General features: G+C 45.1%; 1 protein-coding gene across 6 annotated transcripts in view; it reads left to right on the top strand.

Moving 5' to 3' along the window:
- Positions 1–16914, top strand: part of PTPN6 (protein tyrosine phosphatase non-receptor type 6) — a 102528-nt gene that overhangs the window by 15802 nt on the left and 69812 nt on the right. The window contains exon 2 of one of the 6 annotated variants that reach the window (XM_056528994.1): positions 10119–10241. The exons of 1 other annotated variant lie outside the window; for it this stretch is intronic. In XM_056528994.1, the coding sequence (XP_056384969.1) occupies positions 10119–10241 (123 nt within the window). 4 more of the 6 variants (XM_056529003.1, XM_056528996.1, XM_056529001.1 and 1 more) reach the window with 4 other exon arrangements.

Here is a 16914-nt window from a genome sequence, read left to right as displayed (position 1 = left end):
CTACAAATGGATCCAGACAAACTCTCTGCCGTCTTAGATTGGCCACGCCCCTCCGGACTCCGTGCTATCCAACGTTTTTTGGGGTTCGCCAATTATTACAGGCAATTTATTCCACATTTTTCTACCGTTGTGGCTCCTATCGTGGCTTTAACCAAAAAAAATGCCGATCCCAAGTCTTGGCCTCCTCAAGCGGAAGACGCCTTTAAACGGCTCAAGTCTGCCTTTTCTTCGGCTCCCGTGCTCTCCAGACCTGACCCATCTAAACCCTTCCTATTGGAGGTTGATGCCTCCTCGGTGGGAGCTGGAGCTGTCCTTCTACAAAAAAATTCTTCCGGGCATGCTGTTACTTGTGGTTTTTTTTCTAGGACCTTCTCTCCGGCGGAGAGGAACTACTCCATCGGGGATCGAGAGCTTCTAGCCATTAAATTAGCACTTGAGGAATGGAGGCATCTGCTGGAGGGATCAAGATTTCCAGTTATTATTTACACCGATCACAAGAACCTCTCCTACCTCCAGTCTGCCCAACGGCTGAATCCTCGCCAGGCCAGGTGGTCTCTGTTCTTTGCCCGATTTAATTTTGAAATTCACTTTCGGCCTGCCGATAAGAACATTAGGGCCGATGCTCTCTCTCGTTCCTCGGATGCTTCTGAAGTTGAACTCTCTCCGCAACACATCATTCCTCCTGACTGCCTGATTTCCACTTCTCCAGCCTCCATCAGGCAAACTCCTCCAGGAAAGACCTTTGTTTCTCCACGCCAACGCCTCGGAATCCTCAAATGGGGTCACTCCTCCCATCTCGCAGGTCATGCGGGCATCAAGAAATCTGTGCAACTCATCTCTCGCTTCTATTGGTGGCCGACTCTGGAGACGGATGTTGTGGACTTTGTGCGAGCCTGCACTATCTGTGCCCGGGATAAGACTCCTCGCCAGAAGCCCGCTGGTTTTCTTCATCCTCTGCCTGTCCCCGAACAGCCTTGGTCTTTGATTGGTATGGATTTTATTACTGACTTACCCCCTTCCCGTGGCAACACTGTTATTTGGGTGGTCGTTGATCGATTCTCCAAAATGGCACATTTCATCCCTCTTCCTGGTCTTCCTTCAGCGCCTCAGTTGGCTAAACAATTTTTTGTACACATTTTTCGTCTTCACGGGTTGCCCACGCAGATCGTCTCGGATAGAGGCGTCCAATTCGTGTCTAAATTCTGGAGGGCTCTCTGTAAACAACTCAAGATTAAATTAAATTTTTCTTCTGCATATCATCCTCAATCCAATGGACAAGTAGAAAGAATTAACCAGGTCTTGGGTGATTATTTACGACATTTTGTTTCCTCCCGCCAGGATGACTGGGCAGATCTTCTACCATGGGCCGAATTCTCGTATAACTTCAGAGTCTCTGAATCTTCCTCCAAATCCCCATTTTTCGTGGTGTACGGCCGTCACCCTCTTCCCCCCCTCCCTACCCCCTTGCCCTCTGGTCTGCCCGCTGTGGATGAAATTTCTCGTGATCTTTCCATCATATGGAGAGAGACCCAAAATTCTCTCTTACAGGCTTCATCACGCATGAAGAAGTTCGCGGATAAGAAAAGAAGAGCTCCTCCCATTTTTTCCCCTGGAGACAAGGTATGGCTCTCCGCTAAATATGTCCGCTTCCGTGTCCCTAGCTATAAGTTGGGACCACGCTATCTTGGTCCTTTCAAAATTTTGTGCCAGATTAATCCTGTCTCTTACAAACTTCTTCTTCCTCCTTCTCTTCGTATTCCTAATGCCTTTCACGTTTCTCTTCTTAAACCACTTATCATTAACCGTTTCTCTCCCAAATCTGTTCCTCCCACTCCTGTTTCCGGCTCCTCGGACATCTTCTCCGTCAAAGAGATTCTGGCATCCAAAAAGGTCAGAGGGAAAACCTTTTTTTTAGTGGATTGGGAGGGTTGTGGTCCAGAAGAGAGATCCTGGGAACCTGAGGACAATATCCTAGACAAAAGTCTGCTCCTCAGGTTCTCAGGCTCTAAGAAGAGGGGGAGGCCCAAGGGGGGGGGTACTGTTACGCCGAGCGCTCCGGGTCCTCGCTCCTCCCCGGAGCGCTCGCTACACTCTCCTCACTGCAGCGCTCCGGTCAGATCCACTGACCCGGGGCGCTCGCGATGCGCACCCCGGCTCCCGTACCTGACTCGCTCTCCGTCAGTCCTGTCCCGGCGCGCGCGGCCCCGCTCCCTAGGGCGCGCGCGCGCCGGGTCTTTGCGATTTAAAGGGCCACTGCGCCGCTGATTGGCGCAGTGGTTCCAATTAGTGTTATCACCTGTGCACTTCCCTATATCACCTCACTTCCCCTGCACTTCCTTGCCGGATCTTGTTGCCATCGTGCCAGTGAAAGCGTTTCCTTGTGTGTTCCTAGCCTGTGTTCCAGACCTCCTGCCGTTGCCCCTGACTACGATCCTTGCTGCCTGCCCCGACCTTCTGCTACGTCCGACCTTGCTTCTGTCTACTCCCTTGTACTGCGCCTATCTTCAGCAGCCAGAGAGGTTGAGCCGTTGCTAGTGGATACGACCTGGTCACTACCGCCGCAGCAAGACCATCCCGCTTTGCGGCGGGCTCTGGTGAAAACCAGTAGTGACTTAGAACCGATCCACTAGCACGGTCCACGCCAATCCCTCTCTGGCACAGAGGATCCACTACCTGCCAGCCGGCATCGTGACAGTATGGACCTACAGAACAAAGATAAGATGTCATTTTTACCGAAAAATGTGCTGTGTAGAAACGGAAGCCCCCAAAAGTTACAAAATGGCGTTTTTTCTCAATTTTGTCTCACAATTAGAGATGAGCGAACTTACAGTAAATTCGATTCGTCACGAGCTTCTCGGCTCAGCAGTTGATGACTTATCCTGCGTAAATTAGTTCAGCCTTCAGGTGCTCCGGTGGGCTGGAAAAGGTGGATACATTCCAAGGAAAGAGTCTCCTAGGATTGTATCCACCTTTTCCAGCACACTGGAGCACCTGAAAGCTGAACTAATTTATGCAGGAAAAGTCATCAACTGCCGAGCCGAGAAGTTCGTGACGAATCGAATTTACTGTAAGTTCACTCATCTCTACTCACAATGATTTTTTTTTTTTTTTTTAAGGACCCGGGGTTTTTTCCATTTTTTTGATTGCATATACTTATTGCATAGCATTGATCAGTGTTCTCAGCGCTCTGCTGCTCAGGCTTGGAGCAGCAGATCGCTGAACGGTTGACGAAGAGGCAGGTGAGGACGCTCTCGTAGTCTGGTAAGCTGATCGGGACATCGCAATTTTGTCGCGATAGTCCCGATCAGCTCCGCTGAGCTGCAGGGATAGTTTCACTTTCATTTTAGACGCCGCAATCAACTATCGGGCATCGGCCCGATCGGCAGTTGCTGGCATTAGCTGTGGATTCTGGCTGCCCGGGACACTCCGGGTTTAACCTGTTCTATGCTGGGGAGAATGGTTTAAATCGTAAATGGGACCAGGCTTTACATGTACGCCCTTGGTCCTTAAGTACCAGGGCTCTAGGGCATACCTGTACGCCCTTGGTCCTGGACGGGTTAAAGGAGTACTCCCCTGGAAAAAAAAATTTTTTTATCAACTGGTGGCAGAAAGTTAAACAGATTTGTAAATTACTTCTATTTAGAAATCTTAATCCTTCCAATACTTATCAGCTGCTGTATGCTCCACAGGAAGTTCTTTTCTTTTTGAATTTCCTTTCTGGATAGGTTTCAGGATAGGTTTGCTATGGGGATTTGCTCCTACTCTGGGCAGTTCCTAAAATGGACAGAGGTGTCAGCAGCGAGCACTGTGGTCAGACAGAAATGAAATTCAAAAAGAAAATAACTTCCTTTGGATTATACAGCAGCTGATAAGTACTGGAAGGTTTAAGATTTTTAAGTAGAAGGAATTTACAAATCTGAAGACCATGGAAGTAGTTGGAGCCAGCACTGAATAAAACATTTCTTTAATTGGTTCAATATTAAAAATCCATACAAAGGCAGAAAAAAATAGCACTGGGATGAAAGTGCATTAGTGCATAGTAGGAACACCTCTGAAAGCCGACGCGTTTCAGGCCAATTGGCCTTTAGTCATGGCATATGTGTTGTCTCTTCGATACACTCTTATATACTGAATGAGCCTAATGTTCTCCCACAAGTGGAGGGAGAACTAGTACCGGCCCATTATTAGACAACCAATAAAAGCAAGAATAGCAAAAGGTGGATACAATATCAAAAGAAACAACAAAGCAAATAATATAAAATAAAATGGTAGAAACTCAATAATAAAGAATCAAATCCGTTCTATTATTCAGGCCAAGTGGATGGATGCTGTTAAACAAGTAAATCCAGATGGCTTCTCTATTGTGTAGGTGATGTATATTGTCACCTCCCCTTTTTATTTGGAATAATTTTTTTCTATTGCAGAAAACTTCAGTTTAGCAACATCAACATTATGAAAGGGAAAAAAAATGTTTCGATACATTGGACATAACACTAGTGAGGGCACCTGCTGATTGTCGAATAACGAACGTTTGGTACTATCAACAGAAATGAGTGAACATTCACTGCACAAAATTTTGTATACTACCAATTTAGAATTACAATTAATAAAACTGCAAATTTTGTGTTTTTTATTATCAGTGGTGCCCTCAACAGTGGTACATCTCTCTGCATATCTACAAATTACACTACGGGTTTCCAAACATTAAAAAAATCTCTTCATTGATAATCAGGTGTCATTTGTATTATGATCAACTACTGTTTATTCTTGTTTACCTGGCATCTGTGAGACTTCTGGCTTATCTTTTCGACTTCTTTCTGGTATTAGCATTTTTGTACTTTGACAACTCCTGGTTTTTGATGCAGATAGTGGACATTGACTTATTGTGTGAGTGTGTTAGTTTTACTTCTGTTAGTCTGTCTGCTCCCTACTGTACCTTGACCTGTGTCTGTATTATTGTATTTTAATATTTTTACAGTTATGTCCCTCACTTGTCTAGGGAGGGACTGTCACCATGGTTATGGACCGTCGCCTAGGGCGGGTACGTAAGTAGGCAAGGATAGGGGAGTGGGCGAGAATAGTGTGCACTCCTTTCCTGCCCATACGTGACATCATGTACATCTAATTTTTATGTGTCTGCAACCTATATTTCTCTCAGACCTTTATTTACTTGCAGTCCTTGCTCAGTGCATTTTCTGTCCATGCAGAGGCATAGGGCGGATCCCTCTCTTCTCACTGTGATGACTCCTCCTCTCTCACTTTGCTTTGACTCACAGAGGGCACTGGACCTGCCTGCAGCTCTGTCAATCACTCATGGTGTCCATGACATGTCGATGACCACTGGACACTGCAGGACTGGTATGTGTCCCAGAAGGCAGGGGGGACCCCTAGTGGCCACTTTTTTGACTGGCTTTTTCAGTATGAAATACTGAAAATTTTCTAATGAAAGCAATTGCAAAAATATTGTTTTTAAATGCTTTATAACATATCAAAAGTTATTGTATCTGACAGTGCCCATTAAAGGGGTTAAAGAGCAAACAAAATTTGGCAACCACTCTAGAGGGAGTAAGGGTAGGGATGCATGATGGACTCCAACCAAAAAAAGGAAAGTGTACATAAAATAATTAGAGGAGGCCCGTGGGGTGTCGCAGACATAAAAAATATCAGGTACCAGCAGAGCACTAGCCCAATCCTAGAAGAGTAGGACAACCCTATAAACACTGCCTAATAGTTAACAGAAATGGGGGGAAAAGACAAAGTAACAAAGAAAAAATACTTAAAAACATCACCATTTTTATCTTTTACATCATTCCAAAGGTAGTGTAAATATTCAGCCAAAAGTTTCATGTAAAGCTTTTAAAAATGTCCCGTAATCTAGACTATATCCAAAGATACATCCACGTTTTGAAAACTGGAGTGTATTTTGCAAACTTTTGTTCTTTTTGGTATAAACTCCTTTAAAAATGTAGTGTGCTCGTGCTTGGTAAAAAGTGGCTCCTAACATTTTGAATATGTCCCCGGAGCTGTTAAATGAATGGCTTACTTTACGAAAAAATTTTAAAATCACTAGTCTTGAGAAACAGATAATCTCGGCACCACTCTCACTCAGCAGGTTCCACTATAACTCCCCAAAACTGACAAGCGGTAGCCGTGCAGTTTATACACTATCTGAACAGGTGGAGAGGCGTATCCATTAGGGCACAAAACGATTGTTAAATCTCTATGTAAAAGAAGTTTGGAAGCACTGACCACTTCCAGTTGTGCAAACTTTCACCTTTTTTCATATAAAGTGCCGGATGCTTGTGCAGCTCACATTGCAGAGATGGAAGGGCAGGACGCTGCAAATGTTAGGATAGGTGTACACGTCCTGCCCTTCCATCTCTGTAATGTAGAAAAATACACAAAAAGCGCTTCCTTGTGCGGGATCCCCACAGGACAATCAGAGTGAGTAGAAGAAGGTAACGTGCTCACCTGAATAGGTTGTGCAGAATACAGGCACAACACTTACAAAGGTTTATCATGGAGAAATCAGCTGCTGCGACTTCCCACGCTAATGGCATTGGCGTATATCATGAGGAGGAGAGGAGGGTAGAGAAGGAAGCTAAAACCGCACTGCTGGCAGAGCTCAGTCAGGATCCACGGAGATCGGGAAACACAAGATATACTGGATAATCGTTATTATCACACAACGCGTTTCTGGGAGTAAATCCTTTCATCAGGCGTGATCACGCCTGATGAAAGGGTTTACTCCCAGAAACACGTTGTGTGATAATAATAAAGTTTATCCAGTATATCTTGTGGTTCCCGATCTCCGTGGATCCTGACTGAGTTCTGCCGGCAGCGCGGTTTTAGCTTCCTTCTCTACCCTCCTCTCCTCCTCATCTCTGTAATGTTAGCTGCACAAGCATCCTGCACTTTATATGAATAAAGGTGAAAGTTTGCACAACTGGAAGATGTGGTGAGTGCTTCTAAACTTCTTTTACATAGAGCCGAGGAACGTGCTCTCGAATCACCCAAAGTGCAAGAAAAAGTGCAAACGTGTTACACTAAAAAAACGTGCAGAAAGGATGCGGTCTATCGCAAGCCCTTCTCCGATAGGAGAGATGCCCCCCAACAAACCTTACCCTTTGCCTCCAGACCAAAAGGTACCTGCGAGGTTCCAGGTTCGATGTCCCTTTTCGCCGAAGCTACTAAGGGACCACAAATGCTCCCGGCATCCCCCTTGGCGTTAGCCAAGGTATCTGCCCGCAGAGCCGATAACGGTCGGTACCCTGCCCATGCAGGAGTACCCGGGGTTTTTGCAGGGAGGCAGGAACCTGATGGTCACACACACCTCCCCTAGACCGCCAGGAGGGACACCCAGAAGGGCTACCGCATCCTAACAATCCTGTGGACACACAACACGTAAAATGTGACACAGTGACAAAAAATAAATAAGTGAATGTGTGCAGGTATACTGCCCGGATCAACAAATATTTCTCTGATTCTAGCCAGAAGGCCGGAAATCAAGAGGTGCGTGCCACATGGTGAAGAGTTTATGGTGCCCGTGCTTCCGCTCAGTGAGCCAATACTCCCAGTGAGTTTTGGCATCTCGGGGTCACTAAAGTACCTCAGCTCTAGACCCTCTCAGCCTCATGGCGAGACCTGGAGAAAACAGCCCCTGAATGCCCTGGTACACCCGCCCCCTACCATGCAGCACCCATCCTCACCAGCTCCACACTGGCGTCGCCTGCCACCGGCATGAAACTAATACTACACAGATACTACACTTACATCTTAGCCAAAAGGCCGAGATTTAACAAGCGTTTTGTGCCCTAATGGATACGCATCTCCACCTGTTCAGATAGTGTATAAACTGCACGGCTACCGCTTGTCCATATTGGGGAGTTATAGTGGAACCTGCTGAGTGAGAGTGGTGCCGAGGTTATCTGTTTCTCAAGACTAGTTATTTTAAAAAAATGTTTTCGTAAAGTAAGCCAACAAAAAATCTGCCAAGTTCATCAAATGTCCCTATCCACTGTTATTTTTAGACTTGTCCAGTCAGACTTTACACTTTAGGTGTTGACCTCTATGGGAGAGTGTTTTGGACATGCTGTGTGCAGTGAGGGGGAGGAGGGAGGAGGAGCTGCACTATAGACCCTGTGGTGTAAGATGAGAAGTGATGGGAGTATCAGTCTATGGACTACTTCTGCATTCACAATTATGCTGTTTCCTGTTAGCAGAGAGCAGTGTTTTGTGGGATATCAGATGATGGTCATACAGAAGCTGTGAAGACATGTGTGCAAAGAAACCACAGTCTGGTTCCAAGTATTCACCCAAAAAATGTTTTATTTGTAATAGAGAAGAACAAAGGATGTTTCCAAGAAAACAACATTTTTATATTTGGGAAGATTTCTGAATGGAAAATCCATTGATGACCTTCTGCCGACCTGCACACAGCCATAGAGGCCTATGATATCATTCTGGCTTTTTGCAGCCGCCATGACAGCCATTCAACTTTTTGAACCAGTTTTGTGATAAGTTGTGGTGGCACGGCGGCCCCTGTAGCTTATGTGTAAAATGTATGGAATAGAAATCTAGAGGCGTCATGGTGGAACAGGATAATCCAGTCCTCACTGTTGTGTTAGTTGTGTTTAATTTTTATTTATTTATTTTTGTTGTTGTTGTTTTTTACCTCCTTCTATGTCCCACAATGGATTTAATGCATTTGGAAAGTCTTCAGAGCCTTTTACCATTTTCACATTTTGTTACACTGCGTCCTCAAATCAACAAAATTCAAGTTTATTCCATCAGTGAAAACAGAATTTTGCCAAATTTAAAAATTTAAAAAAAGGAAAAACTGATATTCCTCAGACCCTTTCCTTAGGACTTAGGTGAAGCCCCTTTGGCAGTGATTCCAGTCTTCTTGGGGAAGAGGCCACAAGGTTTACACACCTGGATTTGGGGATTTTCTACCATTCTTCTCTGCAGATTCTCTCAACTTCTGTCAAGTTGGATTGGGACCGTTGGTGGAAGCCATTTTCAGGTCTCTCCAGTGATGTTCTATTGGGTTTTGGCTCTGACTGGGCCACTCAAGGACATACAGGGGGAGATTTATCAAAGTTGCCCAGTTGGCCATAGCAACCAATCAGATTGCTTCTTTCATTTTTAACAAGGTCTCAGCAAAATGAAAGAAGCGATCTGATTGGTTGCTATGGGCAACTGGGCAACTGGGAAACTTTTCCTTTGCACTGGTTTTGATAAATCTCCCCCACAGAGTTGTCCCTTAGTCGCTCCTGCGTTGTCTTGGCTGTGTGCTTAGGGTCATGACATGATGCTTAAACTTAAGGGTACAAACTTCAATCTTGGTTTCATCAGACCAGAAAATCTTGTTTCTTATAGTCTTAGAGTCCTTTAGGTGTTTTTGTTTTTTTGTTTTTGCAAACTCCAGATGGCTTTTATGAGTCTCTTGCTGAGGAGAGCCATCTCTCTGGCCACTTTGCTATAAAGCCCAGATTGGTGGAGGCTGTAGTGATTGTTGACCTTCACATAGGATTTTTGTAGCTCAGCCACAGTGACCATTGGGTTCATGGTCATCTCTCTTACCAAGGTCCTTCTCCCCCGATTACTTAGTTTGGTGGGGCATCCAGCTCTAGAAAGAGTCCTCGTTGTTTCATACTTCTTCAATGATCTTTTAGGAACTTTCAGTGCAGCAGAAATGTTTTTGTCTCTTTCTCCAGATCTGTGCCTCCACACAATCCTGTCTCTGAGCTCTACATGCAGTTCTTTCTTCCTCATGGCTTGGTATTTTCTCTGATATACAATCAAAGCTGTGAGACCTGTCCAAATCCTGTCCAGTCAGCTGAATTTACCAAAGGTGACTCCAACCAAGGTGGAGAAACATCTCAAAGATGATCAGGAGAAATGGTAGGAGCCAGAGCTAAATTTCCAGTGTTTTAGCAAGGGGCCTGAACACTTATGCTCATACGAAATTTTTCCTTTTTACTAAATTTTAAAAAATTTCTATAAGTCTGATTTCACTTTGTCATCATGTCATTGTAAACAAAAGGTCTGAAGACTTCACATATACATTGTATATGAATAATCTTCTAGTCTCATTATTCATGCTTCTTTTCCAGGTGGTTTCATAGGGACATAACTGGGTTGGAGGCCGAGGCCCGTCTGAAAGCGAGAGGAGTCCATGGCAGTTTTCTTGTGCGTCCCAGCAGGAAGAGGCCTGAAGACTTTTCGCTATCTGTCAGGTCAGTCCACCATCAGCACATTGGTTGGTATAATCAGTGTTGGAGGACTTAAAGCTTTTATAATGTAGATAATACCATTATATAAATATTTTTAATATACATTGGTTAAAAAATGTGTATATTTTTGGGTAAAAAAATATTGTCCCTGCAGCTATTGCCTGTGTACCTCTATGAGGCACAGAGCCCTGCTTGTCCTCAGTGTACAGAGCCCTGCTTGTCCTCAGTGTAGAGAGACCCTGCTTGTCCTCAGTGTATAGAGCCCTGCTTGTCCTCAGTATACAGAGCCCTGCTTGTCCTCAGTGTATAGAGCCCTGCTTGTCCTCAGTATACAGAGCCCTGCTTGTCCTCAGTGTACAGAGCCCTGCTTGTCCTCAGTGTACAGAGCCCTGCTTGTCCTCAGTATACAGAGCCCTGCTTGTCCTCAGTGTATAGAGCCCTGCTTGTCCTCAGTATACAGAGCCCTGCTTGTCCTCAGTGTATAGAGCCCTGCTTGTCCTCAGTGTGCAGAGCCCTGCTTGTCCTCAGTGTACAGAGCCCTGCTTGTACTCAGTGTACAGAGCCCTGCTTGTCCTCAGTGTACAGTCACTAAGACTGGATACACACTAGCAACCTGTGAAAATGTGATGCCAACATATATGTGCACATACTGGCCCTATTGACTTCAATGGCCTAAATGTAGTCGATAAGTGACAATGATGGAGTCTTTTTGGGACTGAAAAGCATGCTCTGCTGCACTTCTTGAGTCCTGGAAAATACATGCCTAGGCTCAGAAAGTGACCCCAATGTAGTTATTCAAGCAGTTAAAGGCAATGGGTTCATGCCAGCACATGGTCGTATACATCGGTACATACTTGGAACATTTTGTGGAATCATGATGTGAATCCAGCTCAAAAACTGTTGAATATAGAATTGAACCAGTGGATACATTTAAAACCACTTGAAGGGTATTCTTATCTCAGCTTGTTATACCCGATCCGTAGGATAGGGGATAACAAGCTGAACTTTAGGGGTCTAACTGCTGGGACCCCTGCTGATCCTGAGAATGGGGACATGTTTGTTCCCAAAATGTACAGAGTGCACTGTGCATGCGTAGCCTCCACTGCATTAATTTTCTATGGTGTTGATGAAAGATTCCAAATTCAGGGATTGGAAATGTCTGACAGCCCCATAGCAAGTGAATGAAGTGGGGGCCATGTAGGCGCTGTGTTCTTCTTTCATTCTGACAACAATGATGTCTCTGTTCTCGTGCTCAAGCATGATAAAATTCCCCCTTAGTATTTGACATGTAGCAAAATTGCCTGCATTGCTTATTAGAAAAAAATGTTATTCTCATACTGGAACCAACATACCAAGGCTAAAACTACAAATAAAATCAACACAACTGATAATACAGTATAACAAATAATACCGCCACAACATGATGACATATCACCACATAGTAAGTGAACAATACTTCCATACTGTTATTGAATAAAATTCACTATCCGCACACCAATATTCCCCCATACAATGACCATATAGTGGTAGAAACCAGCTCTACACAGGTTCTACAGATCGTATTAGTAAACACTAGAGATAAGTGAACCAGTTCTGCACAAACTGATTTAGCTCAGAATTTCACAAAACATTCAGATTCATCAAAATTTGACGTTTTAGGATTTATTGTGTACACATGGGGTACAGGAGCGGGGACTCCTATCTAAGGTAGGAGTCTCTGCTCCTATATATTGAGCGGGCCGGGCATACATTCCATGCCTCACAGCTCAGATAGCATTTTGTGGGCCGGGTGCAGAGAACAAATGATGTACAAAAGCAGGGACTTCTATCTCACATCTAATACTGTCATCGCTGGTCTACTGCCGGTGAGGTACACAGGGTATTCCTTGCTGCTCGGTGTTTAGGGAAAGCTCCCCTTGTTCAATAAATCTCATGTACAGGTGAAGTTTGTCAATAAATATCTAAATGATTTAGAAGTTCATTGGCAGAATTCAGACAGGCCTGTACATGTGATTTCTTGAGCAGGGGGACCTTGCGGGCGCTGCAGGATTTCAGTCCTTAGTGTAGTGTGTTACCAATTGTTTCCTTGGTGACTATGGTCCCAGCTACCTTGAGATCATTGAGAAGATCCTTCTGTGTAGTTTTGGACTGATTCCTCACCGTTCTCATGATTATTGATCTCCACAAAGTGAGATCTTACATGGGGCCTCTGACTGATGGAGATTGACAGATAGTTTGTGTTTCTTCCATTTGCTAATAATCTCACCAACTCTTGTAAACTTCTCACCAAGCTGCTTGGCGATGGTCTTGTAGTCCATTCCAGCCTTGTGTAGGTCTACAATCTTGTCCTTGACATCCTTAGTTTTTCGACTTTGTTTCTTGGATAATGAGTGATGGAGCGGAATGTTAGTGCAGCATGTGGTACAGTGTATAGCTTAGCTTAGGGAACCTGTGCTGTACATTGTACTGTCATTACTTTCAATAATTTTGGACAGGTCTTGGCCGTGGTGGAGAGTTTGGAATCTAACTGATTGCTTCTGTGAACAGGTGTCTTTTATAAGGTAACATACTGAGATTAGGAGCACTCACTTTAAGAGAGTGCTCCTCATCTCAGCTCCTTATCGGTATATAAGACACCTTGAAGCCAGAAATCTTACTGACTTGCTGTAGTTGGGTTTATTCAGCATCACTATGGTGGTATTATAGTCATGCCAGAATCTTTTGGCCTCTAATGCTCTCTATTGATCATTTATTTATGGCTGAAGAATGGCGTCTTCTGACTGACATAAAATCCATAACGCTCTCTGCCCCTATGATCACTTATGTGTATCACTTATCTCTAGTGCTAAGACATATACATATCGGTGTGACTGACAGCAGCCAATCCCGCACAATTATAAGCCTCTGTGTTTTGGTTTATTATCAGTCCCCCTATGATAAATTAATAATTAGTGATGCTTTTGTGGTAGCGGGGTGTGTGGTAGAGGGCAGATGTTTTTACCCTAGGGGCAGATGGCATTAACCCCTTGTATTTGTGACGCCAGGGTGTGGTTTAGCCTATAACCACCTGAATTTATACCGCTGGATCCTGGGCTAGGTACGGGGGCAATAAAGACTCCAACGCCAAGTTACGGACAACGGTAGCTTTACTGTGGGTAGACCGTTGGTAAAGTCTATACAGTTCAGCCAGGGCCCAAGAGGGTGACCAGTGATGCAGAGACCTTAAGGGCTTGCTAGGACTTGTAGTAGGACTGGACAATTGAATACAGACCACGCTGACTTGACAGATGACAGGGACTGAGTTGACTTGACTCATGGGGGGGCGCTTCTTACTCATAATGAGGAAGTGTGACTTTTTTTTCACAATCTGTATAAATTACAGACTTCCTTTTGCAAGTGAAATGAACATTCTAAGATATTTTTGGTCAAAGTGGGAAGATCTTGCGCCATATTTAAGTCTCATTTGCCTGTGCGATGACATCAGCAGGGACAGGATTTCTTGTAGCTCTTGAAGACAGTGCAGCACAGAGTATTTCAGGAATTAATCATGCCAGATGCGTAACTTTGGGGCGCCGATGCAAAATCTGCAACAGGGCCCCATAAGCCAACTATTGTACTGTTCTCTTATGGGGCAGATGTGCTTTGGGGCCCCCTTAGGTACCATGGCCCCAATGCGACTGCTACCTCTATAGAGTTGCGCTAATCTTGTGAGAGAGGAGGGGATTGGTGATCTCTCCATTCATTTAAGGGTAGGGACAGGGGCTGTGTTTAGTGAAAGCAAACCATAGACAGTGGGAAAAGTTGCCCCCTGCCCAGCAGCACAGAGTATTTCAGCAAATTATTATGGTATGTCCATACTACAGAATTTCCGTGCGGAATGGCGTTCGGGAATTCCGCTGTATGAACCTTAAAACTGGTGTGACCCATTCACACTGCTGACCCATATGTGGTGTCCCGGTACAGTATTGCATACCGTACCTTGTGTGGTGGTCACCAAAGTCAGAGTTGTTACATTCAGGTAGGGTCCCCAGGTGGGACGGCCCCTATTCGCCTCTCTTCTATTCTAATTCTGTGATGTTTATATGTACATATTTAATAATAATGTGTATATTTAATATAATGTATAGTATGCTTACCTTGTTAGTGTCGCAGGACCTTCGGTCATGTGACCATGTTAATTCCTCTATGGTATGTTGGAGGACCTTTGGAGGTCCTTGGGTCACATGTTACCCATAACATTGGGTAAAGGTGATTGACAGAAGTATTGGACCAATTAGCTCTAGTCCTTCCCCTGCCCATATATGGGAGCTGTAGCCAATTATCGCTCTCTTGCTTTGCTGCTCTCGTGCATGCCGGACTAGCAGGACGGATCTGCGCAACTTTCAAAGACACGCTGGGCCAGAAACCTGCTGGCCTCAGCCTAAACTAAACCGGGAGTTCTAAACTAATCACAGCTAAAGCTAGCGTGACTACTGGACCGCACCTAGAACCCCTAAATCCAGTGGAACAGCACAGATCAGTCTAAGGACTCTAAATTGCTTAAGGTCCCGACCACTGTCAATCCCTAAGAGACTTTGCATGCATAGAGACTGTTCCGGTTGTAAAGCTTGCATAAAATCTTCAGTAAAGTTCCGACAAGTTTCTGCAAAACTCTCCGGTTGTGGACATTCAATTATTCTCTACCTCCCTATCGCTCTAGGCAAGGGTGGCGGTAGGACCAGTATTACAGAGGAGCCCTCACCCTGGCGTCACGTATAGTAAGGGTTAACAAGTACCCTTTAGTAATCGCACAGCTACACTCCCTACATCCAACCCCCCCAGGCTATCACACATTCACACTGCAAAATTTCTGTGCCAGAAATGGCGCAGCTGAAATTGATTCGCCAAAAGAATAAACATGTTACTCCCGGACTGCATTGCCATCAATGGTGATGCTGCAGGTCCGTGGGATCCTAGCGCCCAAGGATTACGTCAGTCGCCGCTTAGACAGAATCTCCAAGCTGAATTCCTGATCAAAATTCCACGCAGAGATTCTGTGTGAACATAACCTCATGCTGAACTAGCAAGTGGTGATGGCAGAGACAGTCATAATGTGATGAGGTGAAGAGGGTATGGGAGATCATAGAATGAGGTAGTAGTAGATAGTGGATGGAGCAGTGTCCTCCAGAAGCAAAGAGTATTTAAAGGGGTACTCCGGTGCTTAGACATCTTATCCCCTATCCAAAGGATAGAGGATAAGATGCCTGATCGCTGGGGACCCCCGTTATCTAGCACGCAGCACCCCAGTTTAAATCAGTCCCCGGAGCACGTTCGCTCCAGGTCTGATTACCGGCGACCACGGGGCAGCCGGCGTGTGACGGCACGCCTCCGCCCCTCAATGCAAGCCTATGGGAGGGGGCATGACAGCTGTCACACGCCGCCTGCCCCGTGGTCGCCTGTAATCAGACCTGGAGCGAACGTGCTCCGGTACTGATTTAAACTGGGGTGCTGCATGCAAGATAACGGGGGTCCCCAGTGGCGGGGGTCCACCATAGTGGAAAGGTCATGTGGTCCAGCAATGCAGAGTATATCAGAAGAGGGGTGTGTTAGTCATATACTGAGCCAGTGACCCGTCCACTCATGAGCATCTTGGGGCGAGTAGGGGATAGAATTGACATGTCCGCTCCTGTGATAATATTAGTAAGGCAGCACTGTAAAGAAGAGCAGTGCTTCCCAACCAGTGTGCCTCCAGCTGTTGCAAAACTACAACTCCCAGCATGCCTGGACAGCCGCTGGGAGTTGTAGTTTTGACACAGCTGGAGGCACACTGGTTTGGAAACCCTGTTGTAGAGCCTAGCAGCAGCACAGAGTACTTCAGGGAGAGAGCGTGTTGATATTGGTATTCTCCAAAAATAATACCCTGTCCACAACACAAGAAATAACAAGCCGACTGCTGCGAACCCCACCAATCACGAAAACAGAAGAAAATTATACCCGCAAAGAAATGGAGCCGCACCAGACTAATGCGCCATTCCTTCTCCATGGGGCTTTTTAAACATTTAGGGGGAGATTTATCAAAACCTGTCCAGACGAAAAGTTGCTGAGTTGCCCATAGCAACCAATCAGATCGCTTCTTTCATTTTTCAGAGGCCTTTAGGCCTCTGAAAAATGAAATAAGCAATCTGGTTGGTTGCTATGGGCAACTCAGCAACTTTAGGCCTCTGAAAAATGAAAGAAGCGATCTGATTGGTTGCTATGGGCAACTCAGTACCTTTAGGCCTCTGAAAATTGAAAGAAGCGATCTGATTGGTTGCTATGGGCAACTCAGCAACTTAAGGCCTCTGAAAAATTAAAGCAGCGATCTGATTGGTTGCTATGGGCAACTCAGTACCTTTAGGCCTCTGAAAAATGAAAGAAGCGATCTGGTTGGTTGCTATGGGCAACTCAGCAACTTTAGGCCTCTGAAAAATGAAAGAAGCGATCTGGTTGGTTGCTATGGGCAACTCAGCAACTTTAGGCCTCTGAAAATTGAAAGAAGCGATCTGATTGGTTGCTATGGGCAACTCAATAGCTTTTCCTCTGAACAGGTTCTGATAAATCTCCCCCTGTGTGTTTTAGACACTTTTGTATTTTGTCCGTGTATTTACAATGGGTATGGCTTATGCAAAAGGTTTTTTTTTTATTTTTTACTTTTTTG

Source organism: Hyla sarda, chromosome 7 (genome assembly GCF_029499605.1).
Source record: "Hyla sarda isolate aHylSar1 chromosome 7, aHylSar1.hap1, whole genome shotgun sequence".
NCBI lineage: Eukaryota > Metazoa > Chordata > Amphibia > Anura > Hylidae > Hyla > Hyla sarda.
Note: the sequence above shows the minus strand (reverse complement) of the source record. Positions and strands in the feature narration are given on the sequence as shown.